The sequence below is a fragment of the Marmota monax genome, unplaced genomic scaffold (genome assembly GCF_021218885.2).
Source record: "Marmota monax isolate L192 unplaced genomic scaffold, Marmota_monax_Labrador192_F-V1.1 WCK01_AAM20220418_F8-fsc00002, whole genome shotgun sequence".
NCBI lineage: Eukaryota > Metazoa > Chordata > Mammalia > Rodentia > Sciuridae > Marmota > Marmota monax.
In genome coordinates this window covers 37,237,496-37,250,634 of record NW_026693571.1, presented here as the reverse complement: position 1 = coordinate 37,250,634, position 13,139 = coordinate 37,237,496, and the positions used below count along the sequence as shown (strand labels likewise).

Genomic DNA, 13,139 nt, shown 5'->3' with positions numbered 1-13,139 from the left:
CCTCCACTTGGGCTCTTGGAGGCCCAGCATGTTAGACATGCACTTGTCCACTTGGCTTGGGTTACTGATAGCCAGACTCAGGCCTTGTTTAGGAAGACTGGATTTATTTATGGGGAACTATCCAAGTCAAGAGAAAAGAACTCTAGATATGCCACTCCTTGTTTTCCCATGAAAAGGCCTGGCCAGGTCAGTCTTCAGTCCAGCCTGCCTGTCAACAAGCCCTCCCTGCCAGCAAGAGCTTCCAAACAGTGGACAGGCAAACAGCCAAAAGTCACTATATATTTGAGAAAGAAGTTTCTGCAACTATAGCGACAAGAACACTGTATTAGTCAACTTTCTGTTGCTGTGACCAAAGTACCTGAGGAGGAATGGTTTATTTTGGCTCACAGTTTCAGTTCATGGTCCTCTGGCTCCACTGTTCTGGACCTGAGGTGAGGCAGAATATCATGGCAGAAGGGTGTAGTGAAGACAGCTGGTCAGCTCTTGGTGGCTGGAAAGTAGAGGTGGGGTAGAAGGGGACAAGACAGTGTTCCTAAGGGCATGCCCTTAGTGACCTACTTTCTCCAACCATGCCCCCATCTGCCTACAGTTTCCACCCAGTAGTCCACTCAAAATATTAATCTATCAGATGGATTAATCCACTTAGAAGGTCAAAGCCCTCATGATCCAATCATTTCCTAAAAATCCCACCTCTGGACATTGCTGCCTTGCTTAACACAGGAGCTTTTGGGGTCATTCTGGATCCAAACTATAACAAACACCACGCTTTAAGGACTATAGAAAAACCGACAAAAGTTCTCAAAATAAAAAACAAGAGGACAGAAATGAAACATCTCATGAAGGGATTGCAGGTAAATCAAATAATTCTCTCAGAAAAAAAAATTTAAAACTCTAAGAGAAGGGATATAGGAGAGAAAATATAAATTATGTAAGAAATTTCCAAGAACTGAAAAATGTTTCCAACATGAAAAACTCACCAAGTACTCAGACAATGGATGAAAAAGATCCATATCTTTGTCTTTCCTTTTGAGAAATCTATAACATTTTAAAAATGATAATGCAGATCCATATTTATTGACATAGACTTTCATGACTCATTGTTACGAGATAATGGGCCTTCAAAATTGTTGTGCATAATGTGAGCCAATTTATGTAAATGTATGGTTTCATAAAGAGACATCCAAAAGTAAAAGATTCACAGAAGACATTACAAAAATGTTACCAGGAATGCTCCATTGGTGATGACATACATTGGAATATTTTACTCTCCTTCTTATACTTTCCTATGTTAAATATTCTACGTGAACAATGACACCTAGAAAGAACAGTACAAAAGTGACTTTTTACTCTGTCTCCCCATTACTTCACCTTTTCTGATTACTTGCCAAGTCCCTTTTTCCAATCTCTGTGCCATGATTTGATCTACCTCTCACTTCTTTCTTTGATTCAGCCAAATCTCACTTTTGAGCTCCCTTTGTATCTCCACTTGGACGTCCCTCAGATGTGTGACCTAATCTGCCTCAAACTGAACACATTAATTTTTTTTACCCAAAGTGCTCCCTTGACGATGTCTCCAATTTCACTCAGTATTTCCACATTTCATCCAACAAACAGAAAACGGGGGCACCATTCTTGACCCTGTATCTCCAACCCATAACCTTTCTGTTGACCCTACCTGTAAATACTACCTCACATACATGTCCACTTCTTTCAGTCCCCTATGGTTCTACCCATCCATTTTTCATTCATTATTCATTCAGCAAATATGTATTGGCCACCTCCTGTGTGCTAGGCACTAGGTTGAGAGGTGGCTCACAGTGGTGAAAAGGACAGGTGAGGTTCCTGTTCTCATGAATCCAGCCCATGTTCTAGAGAAAACAATGAACAATAAACAAAAATTGCCTAATATAGTAACTTCTATGAAGAAAATAAACAGAAAGTGTGATAGAAAATAACCAGCAGGGAGAGGGACTGTGGCTCTTCAGCTAGCAGGACTAGGGAAGGCTCCCTGGGCCCGAGGGCTGCATGGAGGTAGGCAGGGTGTCTGCCTGGGACCCTGCTGTTATGGTTTGGATGTGAGGTGTCCCCACAAAAGCTCATGTGTGACACAATGCAAGAAGGTTCAGAGGAGAAATAGTTGGGTTGTTAGAGCCTTAACCCAGTCAGTGAATTAATCCCCTAATGGATTAACTTGAGTGGTAAGTGAAGGTGGGTGGGGTGTGACTGGAGGGGGTGGGCATTGGGGGTATGCCTTTGAGGTACTTATTTTGTATCTGGCCAGTGGAGTCTCTCTCTCTCTCTGCTTCCTGATCATCCTGTGAGCTGCTTCCCTCCTCCACACTCTTCCGCCACGATTCCTCAAACCCTGAGAAATGGAGCCAGCTGTCTATGGACTGAGACCTCTGAAACCGAGAGCCCCTAAATAAACTTTTCCTCCCCTACAGTTGTTCTGGTCACAGCAGCAAAAAAAGCTGACTAAAACACTTGCCCTCACTCTTCTCCTCTTCAAATTGTAAGGGTGAAGGCATGAAAAGCAAACGGATCCATATTATTACCTTCCTGCTTATAATTCTTGTCAACATGACTCACAGGGACCTGTGTTTTCTCACCACTGTCCCTGCTCTAACCAACCAGAACATTCCTGTCCCCTGAATGCATTTTCTCCACCCCTAGTCTCCATGTGGGGGTGCTTTATTCCTGCTCATCCTTGGGCCCCACTTCCTCCAGGAAGCCCTTTGGGTCTGGCCTTTCCCATACGTCCATGGCACCCTGAGCATTGTCTCCAAACTGCACCTTTGATCATTTATTTACTTGTCTGAATCGGCAGGAGGGCAGCCTGGGCCTTGCCCCACCACTGAATCCCGACGTCTGTGGCAGCACACACTCAGTATACTTGTGAAGGCCACCATGCTGGCATGGCCTTTCATCACCTGAGCTGCTGTCTCCAGGCCGATTTCCCCACTTTCAACCCTTCCCTCACAAAATCCTTCTGTTAGAAAAATCTTTCTGAAACAAGTGGCAAAGACAGGACAATGAATTTAGAAGCTATTAATGTCCCTGTGGTGTGTGTGTGTGTGTGTAGTGTGTGTGTGTGTGTGTGTGTGTGGCAATGTACTCATGATAAGGAATTCATGTTATACGGTATGGAAAAATTAATACTAAACAGGTAAAGGCAGATTGAGGCATCCCAAAATACTAGGCCAAGAAAACATGGAAGACTTTTGATCCTGTGCAAGTTGCTATATCCTGCCATTGACATGCTGAGGGTTACAATTTCGTTAGAGCAGAACATTCCAGTCCTATAGAGAGCTACCAGGCAATTTTCCCAAGAATTTCTTTGTTTTGTTTTTGCTGCTGGGGATAGAACCCTTCTTTCCTCTTCTAAGAATTACTTTATATCTACATATATTCTCCCCCTCCTCTATTGCTGGTGCATGCTTGGCAAGTGCTTTACTCAGCTCTGAGTGTATTTTTTTTTTTTTTTAGTTGTAGACAGTACCCCTATGTATTTATTTTTATGTGGTGCTGAGGATCGAACCCAGGCCTTGCAAGTGCTAGGTGAACACTGTACCGCTGAGCCACAACCCCAGCCCTCTAAGTGTATTCTTTAAATCACTCAATCCCTTTCTTGTAAGATGCCTTGCTATCCTGTCTACACCAATCTAAGTTCTTGAAAAATAACTGATATAATCCCTTTCCCCACTTGAGGATTTTTTGCCTTTAAAACTTGTTTGAAATCTGTAAGACCCCAGAATATATTCCAGCCAGTCGGAAATGTCTCTTGAGCTGCAGTTCTGCTCAGCACAAGTAAACTCATTGTTTCTTAATCAGTTTGTGCCTCGGTTTCTCTTAGGAGCCAGGAAGAGCAGGGCTGCCAAGGGAGGGGTATAGTTTACTCTGAGGCAGGAAGTTGATTTTCTCCCTTTGGTAGAACTTAGAGCCTGGAAAGCAGGCCTCGGACAAGCCCACGAGGGAGCTGCTAAACCCATGCTTCCTGCTCTTGGAGGAGTCTCAAAGTTTCCCAAGGTATAACTCCTCAACAGACTGTGGGATGTGGAGTTGAGGAAGGAGGATGGAGAATAGGGAGATGAAGTCTGAACAGCTGGGCCCCCCAATCATGAGGTTGTACATTACTATTCATTCATTCACCCACTTATTCATTTAACAAATATGGAATTGAGGCCTTGCTATGTGTCAGACTAGATTCCTGATACTGGAACTATAGCAGCTAGTAAGATAAACCATGGTCAGCTCTCCTGGAACTTCCATATTGAAGGCTCTCACAATCAAATGTACAATTAGGCATGCTTTAGGTAGCATTAAAGGTGGTGAAGGAAAATAAAAGAGAATGAGGTTGAGAGTGATGGAATGCTACTATATGTTGGCCGGTCAGTAACTATACTGCTTTTCCTTTTAGTATCCTCAGCTCTTGTAAAGTCTCATTTAACCAAGCTCTTCTCACATTTTAAGTGCACAGTATCACCCTGGGGTCTGGTTTAAATGCAGATTCTGATTGAGTAGGTCTACACTGGGGACTGAGACTGCATTTCTTTTTTAATCTTTATTTTTTAGTTGTATATGGACACAATACCTTTATTTTATTTTATTTCTTATGTGGTGCTGAGGATCGAATTCAGGGCCTCCAATGTGCTAGGCGAGAACTCTACCGCTGAGCCACAACCCCAGCCCCTGAGACTGCATTTTGGCAGGCTTCCAGGTGATGCTTTGACTGCTGATCCCTAGGCCACATTATCTTTCAACATGGGATTATAGGAAAAGCTGAGAGTCCCTTCCAAGGCAGAATTAATAGGGGTGCACACCTCCTGAGGATGGCGGGCAAGGCAGAGATGCTAGCTTTGAGAAGGGCAAACATCAGCAGCAAAGTTGATAGTGTGAAGTCCTCTGCCTTTCCTGGGAGGCAGGGTCTCAATCCATAGCCCCTTTGCATGATACTGGTTTGAAATCAGCAAGAGTCATGGAGTTTCCTTATAGGTTCTCCCATTCTAGAAAAGAAACCTCACATGCATAGTTTCTACACAAGGTCCTCCATGGCCGACTCTTCCAGGGTTCATTTTAAGTATTCATGAACTCTGGGTTCCCGCTAATGTATAGTCCCCCAGCCTATACTAATGTATAGTCCCCAATTGCTGGGGGATTGGTCTTTTCCTATGACCAATCCCCCAGCAATTTTTTTCAACCCCAAACAATTTAGTGCTTGTCTTCCATTCATCTGGAATTCTAACTCCTTCTCAACACCATGTAGTCAGATCCTATTTGTTCTTCAAATCCAGCTCAAACGCCACACCCACCTCATCAAACAGAAATTCTAGAACTCTTTGCCCCAACCTGTTTTGAGACACTAATGTATTCCCGTGAGTTAGTTTTGTTCTTGCTTTAAGGATGTTAATTCCTGAAGAAAGGCCCATCTCTGGATGATATTCCCATAGCTCCTATATCTGGTCAGAGCCTGAGAATTGTCCTACGAATTAAAACTAAAGTAGGATCGGATATATGTATTCACCACTGGTGGGAGGAGGAAAGGACTAACCTAGTGGTTCTCAAGACATCAGCTGCACCTGCTGGAGCTAGTTAGACAAGCTAATTATGATCAGCCTGAAATCCAAAGGTACCCACCAGAAACCCTGGGGACAGAGCCCAGCAATCTGTCTTTCAAGGAGCCCCAGGGTGATGCTGACGCACAAGCCTGGGCACCACACAGTTCGGCCAAAGGCCTGAAATCCACTCCTCACCCTCCCTCAGTCGCCCCCCTTCAATGACCCTTTACTCTGGGTCCCTGGGGGCCACTGCCCAGGAGAGAGGCAGCCAGTGTGGAGGATAGGAATGGATGGGGTCATCCTGGAAGCCGCGGGGAGAGGGAGGGAGCCAAGGAAGAAAAGCAACTGGGCGCCCGGGAGGAAAGGAAGAAACGGGAGGGGATAGGCAGTCCCCGGGCAGCACCTTCCAGTGGTCATCGTCCCTGTTCAGGGCCGGCCTCACCGTGTGGGCGGCGGGACTGGGGACCAGTTGCGCGAGCCGCCCCGCCCCGGCTGAGCCCCGGGACCCTGGCCGCGCCTCCCCCGCCCGCGACGGTACCTGCTCGTGCTGCGGGGACGCCTGCAGCACTGCCGCCTTGCGCGCCGCCATGCCGCCTTCTCCCCGCGCTGCCGGGCTGCGGCGTGCGGCGCACCGAGGCCCCGGGGTCCTCCGCTGCCGGTGCGGACCCAGCGGGCGGCGGAGCGGGCGGCCCCGCCCCGGGCGGCGCGGTGCGGCTGCGGGCGCTGGCGGCCACCGCGGGGCCTTGGGCACGCGCTGCGCCTCCTCCGCAGTGGAGCGGCTCACGAGGGGCGTCGCGGTCGCCCGGGGCGCCCTGTGGGACGCTGGCCTCTCGGTGGAGAAGCCATCCTGTCAGCGGGGTCTGCAAGGAAATGTCTAGCAACCCGCCCAGGGAGCTTGGCAGGAACCAGTGGTTTGGTTATCAGGGGTCAGGGCTGGAGGAGGGGTCAAGGATAAGTAGGTAGCAAAAGAAACGTGGAGTACAGAGGGTGAGAAATAGAAGAGAGAGGAAGAGAAGGGAGAGGAGGGAGGGGAGGAGGGAGGGGAGGAGGGAGGGGAGGGAAGGGGGGAGACTTGAGAGAGGAAGAGGAGGGAGAAGGAAAGGAAGGCTGGGAGAAGAAGAGAGAAAGGGAGGAGTAGCAGAGGGGACAGAGAAGAAAGAGGAGGAGGAGGGAGGAGCAGGAGGCAGGAGGGGAAGGAGGGAGAGGAGGAGAAGGGTCTGAGGAGGTAAAGAGCAGGTTTTCGCTTCAGATCTTCCCCAGAAACAACTCTTAGTAGGCAAGATTTCCCATGGTTGTCCAGATGCTGAGATTGAACCTCTTTTGCACTCCCGGGAAAGCACACAGACTCAGTGAGTGGCCCCTGTGGTGCTCCAGAGCTGCAGGGCCTCCTGGGTAATGGCTCACAGCTTTCCTTTGCCCTCTACCTTGCACTTAGGCCTAAGGCTGCACTCAAGGCTGGGAACAAGCTGGAATATTTAGGTGAGCCTTAGAGAGACTTGGCTGCTAATGGAGGGAAATAGACAATGAAGGAACACACAGTTAAGTCATCTGGTCGACAAAACAAGGCTTTTTCCATTTCAGTTTGTGAGGGCTCTTAGTTTTTTCAACATCCACGAGGAACAAGCTGCAAGTATCTGTGCTGTTGAGGGACTTACAGTCTAATGGGGTGGAGACAGATAATCATCTAAGGACATTTACCACGGTAAATGAACCTGGTTTCCAGCTCTAGTTGCACCTCAGACTCCCATGGAGGACTGTTAAACTTGGATTGTCCATCCCAGGTTCTGATGTCGCAAGTCTGGGCTAGAACCTGAGAATTTGTCTTTTTAAACAAGTTTCCTGGTGATGCTGCTGCTGTTGTTCACTTCCAAAGATTGCCTTGTAGTGTGATCGGGATTTGGGAAAGAGTGTTCCAGATGGAGGGAACAGGAGATGCCAAGGCCTGCAGGCTGGAGAAAGCACAGTGAACTGTGGAAACCAAAATAAAAGCAATAGTTGACACTAACAGAAAGCTCACTATGTGCCCTGGCTGGTTCCAAGCACTGTACAGGCATTAACTCATTCAGTTCTCCCAACAACTCCCTAAGGGAAACTATTATTAATATTTCCATTTGACACATGGGAACACTGAAACAGAGAGGTTCTGAAGTCTGTTCAAGTTTCAAAGCTAATAGGCAGTACCGTGGGAATTTGAATCCAGAGAAGTCTGACTTCATGGTCTGAGCTCTTAACCACTCAAGAAAGTGACTGTCAGATTCAGAAGGGCTATGCATATCAGATTAAACAGATTGGGTGGTGGCCTTGGAAGAGTGGGAAGCCCTCACAATAAGTGAGGGATGACATTATTAGACTTGGAATCTATGACCATGACTCAAGATAAAGAGACCAGTCAGAATGCTTTTGCTATTGTTCCACTGATGGTGATGGTGGCCTTGGGGGTTTGTGAGTGTGTGGAGAGATAGGGTGGAGAAGAGATGGAGAGATATGGATGGGGCCAGGAGGTTTAGATGATAGAATCTACAAGACTTGACTGATCTTCAGTGATGACACCCAAGCACAGGGCTTGAGGGGCTTAGCAATTGGGCAGATGGTGCTGCCATCCCTGAGAAGGGCATAGGGGAGATGGCAGCTGATTTGGGGAGAAAAAGATAGAGAGTTCATGTGAACGCGCCATGTTCCTGCCTAGCTTCTGGCATACCTCCAGTGGCAAAAGCCAATGTTTTTTCCAGCCCAGAAGGTCCTCACATTTTATCTATATTCCAATATAGATAATAAATAATGAAATAAAATATTCCAGATGGAAATGGAAGTTCCTTTGCCTGTGAAAGTCTGGCTCATGATCACTATGAAAATTCTACCTTCCTGATAGGAGACGTTCTTCCCTGGTTGAAGGATGCCATAAAAATCCACATTTTACTATAGACACATCCAAACACAAACGTAGGCATCTAGCTTCTGGTTTCAGCTCAACAATCGTATCAGAACAAAACTCAAGAAGTCTTTTTTTCCCGGCCATCAGTAATGATGGGGTTCTTCTGATCTTTCCTCCTCTCATACTGACCTCCTTTTACAATCAAATTCCAGCCAACCAGAACCAATGGCTCATTTCCCTGTAAAGTAAGCTCAGCTTTATGCAGTGGTTGGTGCTGTGATTTGGTTATAGGTTCAGTGTGTCCCCCAAAGGGTCATGTGCTAGATAGAAGTTTGGTTTTCAGCGTAGCAGTGTTGAAGATGGTAGGACCTTTAAGAAGTGGGGCCCAGTGGGAAGTGGTTAGGTTCTCTAGGACCCCTGGCTAGTTCCTGCAAGAGCTTGTGGTTACAAAAAGGAGTCTGGCCCCTGAATCTCCACATCTGGACTTGTCGCATTCCTACCTAGTGTCTGGTTTGTCTTTCTATGGCAAAGACCAATGTTTTTATCCAGCCCAGGAGGTCCTCAATTTTTGTTTTTTTTTTCTGGATTCTTCCAAGACAGCAAAATAAGAAATAAAATATTCCAGATGCAACAGAAGTTTCTTTTCCTCTACATTCTGGGTGCGTGGTGCCCCCTGATGTTTAGATCTTGCAATTCTATGCTATTGCTCTACAAATGACAACTGATCCCCATCTCCAGCCCACTTCTTTCTGTCTTTATTTTTTTAAATATATTTTTTAGCTGTAGATGGACACAATACCTTTTTTTAAATTTGTTATTTATTTATTTTTATGTGGTGCGGAGGGGTGGGTGCGGGGGTTAGGTGGGGGGCGGGGGGGGGGAATTGAACCCAGTGCCCCATGCATGCTAAGCAAGCGCTCTACCACTAATCCACACCCACAGCCCCTCCCTCTTTCTTTCTGTCTCTCCCTCTCTCCGTTCCCTCCTCCTCTCCCTTTCTTCCTACATATTGACAGACAAAATGTGCATTTGATCTTCAGCATTAAGTTAAAATAGGTGGTTCAAAATGTGCCCACCCAGGTGCAGTGCTGGTCACGTATGGAGTAGGGTGGCAAAGGGAGGATCCAGACAATTGGCTGGGGTTGAGGGAGTCTCCTCTGTGAAGAGGAAGACAAGAGCAGATTCGGTGCCTGTGGGGACGGGGGCATATCAAACTCAACACCATCCAGGCAGTTCAAGTAACAAGTGCTCATCTGATCTTGGAAACTAATTCAGAAGAGACCCCAAAGGTTCTGGACTCCATCCATTCTTGGGTCCAGGGGCAAAGTTGCCATTGGTAGGATCAATCAGCTAAGGGGGTCAGGTCCCACTGAAGCCAGTATCCACCCCCTTGCCACTGCAAACCCCTCTCTGGCACTGTTGGGTCTTCAGAAGTAGATACTTGCCTCTTAGAATTGGCGGAAACCCCATCAAGTTGGACTGATCTCCAGTGATGAGAGTTCTTTCCTGTAGCCCCTGCTTTCCTGGCCCCTCAGGCTACCTGGATAGACATTTCCATCCACCTCTAATTAAATAGTCTATAACTTAAGCACTAGTGTTCAGCACAAATGAAGGATATCAACTTTATCTCTTTAATTAATTGGTATTGTAAACACTAATGATTTCTACTTTTTTCTTTCTTTTTCAGCTAAAATGTACAGAGTTTTGCCATATTATGGTCACATGCTTTTTGTGAGCTGGCCTGTGGCCCTAATTGCCGTTTGTAGCCTCGCTTCTCTGGGAAAATGCATTCTTTCTTCCAAATGCACGTTTGGAACACAATCCGTTTGTAAGCTGGGAACTGTCTGTGTTAACGGTCTCTTGGCCCAGGGCAGCCCCACCACCAAATGACATGTGGTTTAAGGTTCACTTAACAGCCAGTTCATTTAAATAATGTTAGCTAGAGCTCAGCTTTCAGGTTCTTGGGTTTCTGGTTAATTTAGAATAGAGGGACAGCAGAGTGGCAGTGGTCAGACCACAGCGTGCATGGCATGCCCTGCTCCCTACGGAGAAATGGCACATTCTTGCTTTTAATGATTTACCCTGCAGGTTTTAGGACTGAGCCTTTTCCGAGGGCAAGCTTTTCATTTCTGTTGAACAATTGATCTTGAGAAAGAAGAGCTCCTTTTAAAAAGCAACCATACTTTCAAGCCTGGAAGTTCAGCTAGGGTCATTCTAGTTTATGGAGTGCAGGGGCCCTCTCGGCAGGAGGGAAAACCACATTTCAGTCCTTGATGGGACTTCTTCCTTTCCCCACTCCTTGATTTCTTTTGGCCAGTGCTTCCTTTAAAAGTTCTAGACTTCACTCAGTTAAAAGCCAGACAGCCCTTATCAGGCAAGCTAGTCCCCCCATCCTAACTGTAAAGAGTTCATTTTTATCAAACACGACTGTGTGCCAAGGCATCAGGCTAAACACATATTATCTGTGAAAGTGTCCCCCAGTGAAGAGTATCACCAGGCACTGTACAGACAAAGACGTTTAAATCAAGAGATTAATTGCTTTATTGAAGAATGCATAGCAGTGCCCACGGCTGTTCAGCTCCTTAATCTCTAGACTGCACGTGTCTGTGTGTGTGTGTGTGTATGTGTGTGTGTGTGTGTGTGGCTTTGCTGGGGAGCCTCTAGAAAGCCCCATTCTGGTGTGGTGTCCTGTATTTTTTTATATTTAGTGAAAGCCAAGGATTTGCCATTCTAGTTCTGTACTTCAGGTGAACGGTCAAGATTATGTTGTATCTCTGTTCCATCAAAGTCACATTCTTGTGAAAGAAAAATACCAATATTCTCATTTCTTTTGACGTTAGATCTTTGTCCTTCTCAGGGGCTTGAAACAGGTTAGCTAGAAAAGCACCAACAAGAGGACACAGTTATTTTTGTCCTCCTCTTGGCCTTATTTCTTACTCTGCTTCCTACCCATGAAAATAGCTAAAACTTGGGCTGGGGATGTGGCTCAAGCCGTAGCGCGCTCGCCTGGCATGAGTGCGGCCCAGGTTCGATCCTCAGCACCACGTACAAACAAAGATGTTGTGTCCGCCAAAAACTGAAAAATAAATATTAAAAAAATTCTCTCTCTCTCTCTCTCTCTCTCTCTCTCTCTTAAAAAAAAAAAGAAAATAGCTAAAACTTCTTATGATGCCTCCTAACGTCAGGGACTTGACTTGTATTTAATCTGTGAGAGTTAGGTGTATTTTCACTAGTCTCACTTTACAGAGAAGTATGAATAAGGATTTCTGGACCATCTTCTCTGTTTGCCAAGCTCTCTCCTTCCCTAATTTGAATCTGTGGGGGTCCCTTCCTGCATCCCAGAGCCTGCCCAACTTGGTTCCTTCACCAGGCTTTTTCAGACTCCAATGACAGTATACCTCTCTCAACCCTTTCCTCCCCTGGGTTTTTTTTTTTGTTTCTGTCTCTATTCTAAACTACTTGATACTGAAAGTATAGGTATAGTAGTCCCCCTTTATCCTCTAGGGATATGATCCAAGACCTCTGGTGGATGCTCCAAACCACAGATAATACCAGATCCTATGCACAAGCTCTGCAGTACCTCAACAGTAGATCTGTTAACTGATATGGCTATTATGTACATGATTGAGGGAGGGTAGTGTATACAGCGTGGATACACTGGACCACAGGATGATTAATATTCCAGGTAGGATGCCGTTTGAGATCTCATCATGCTATTCAGAATAGCACACAATGTCAAACTTAGGAAATGTTTATTTCTGGAATTTTCCCCTTTAATATTTTCAGACCACAGTAGACTAAAGGTAACTGATACAGACAGAAGCAAAACCAAGGCTAAGGAGGGACTACTGAATGTCTCTGTCAGTCACCCATTTTAAACCCCTGGAAAGCAGAGACCTTCTCCCAGTCCTTTGTCATTCCACCATGGCATCTAGCACAATGGCTGCCCTGGAGCCAAATCAAATGGGTGGTGCTCCTGCCCATCCCTTTCACTGGCTTGTGGAAGAGGAGTGAGGTTTCCTTCAGCCCTTCACCTGCAGCGGTTCTTCCTGGAGGGAGAGGGAGTTGCTCTGTGGCCACAGACTTTCCCAATCTACCCAGTGCAGAACCATTGAGAACTCTTCACATGTATCTGACTGCAAATAGGAGGGCCTAAAGTGTGCCCTTAACCTAATTCAACACAGTTCAGAATAAGCATATCTTAACTTCTTATTTTATGAGCACATATTACTTTTATATATGAGCACTTTCTTATTTTATAATACTATTTATATTTTATAATATTTCATATTCCTATTTCATGATGAGCACATACTGCAGTCACGTACTACCTATATGGATATTTTGGTCAACAGTTGACTGTATGTACAACAGTAGTCCCATAAGATAACATCACTTATGACTTCATGGCTGTCTTGGCTAGTATAAGCACATCCTATGTTGTTCATACAACAATGAAATCATCTCATGATGAATTTCTCAGCACATATTTCTGTCATTAAATGATTCATGACTGTACCTCTTATTTAGAAACATATTGATCAGGAAAGGACATATTTTTGTATCATGGGGAGATGCTCTGAGATGGCTGGGAGAAGGTAAGCAGTATAAAAGGAACTGCTCCACTCACTTCTGTTCTACCTGTTTTCTTACCCTTGAATTGAATGGAGCATACATTTTTGTGTTTAGTCACAGAACTGCTAAGAAATATG

The 13,139-nt window shown here is 45.7% G+C and overlaps 1 protein-coding gene across 4 annotated transcripts in view; it reads right to left on the bottom strand.

The window, feature by feature from the left end:
* Rnf175 (ring finger protein 175) overlaps nt 1-6,177 on the bottom strand; it is a 67,276-nt gene extending 61,099 nt beyond the window's left edge. For 2 of the 4 annotated variants that reach the window (XM_058583893.1, XM_046458954.2), the window contains exon 1: nt 6,094-6,177. In XM_058583893.1, the coding sequence (XP_058439876.1) occupies nt 6,094-6,144 (51 nt within the window). In that variant the 5' untranslated portion in view covers nt 6,145-6,177. Of the gene's footprint in view, nt 1-358; nt 514-6,093 lie in introns of those variants that run through there. The other 2 variants (XM_058583894.1, XM_058583895.1) reach the window with 2 other exon arrangements.
* Nucleotides 6,178-13,139: the final 6,962 nt, after the last annotated feature.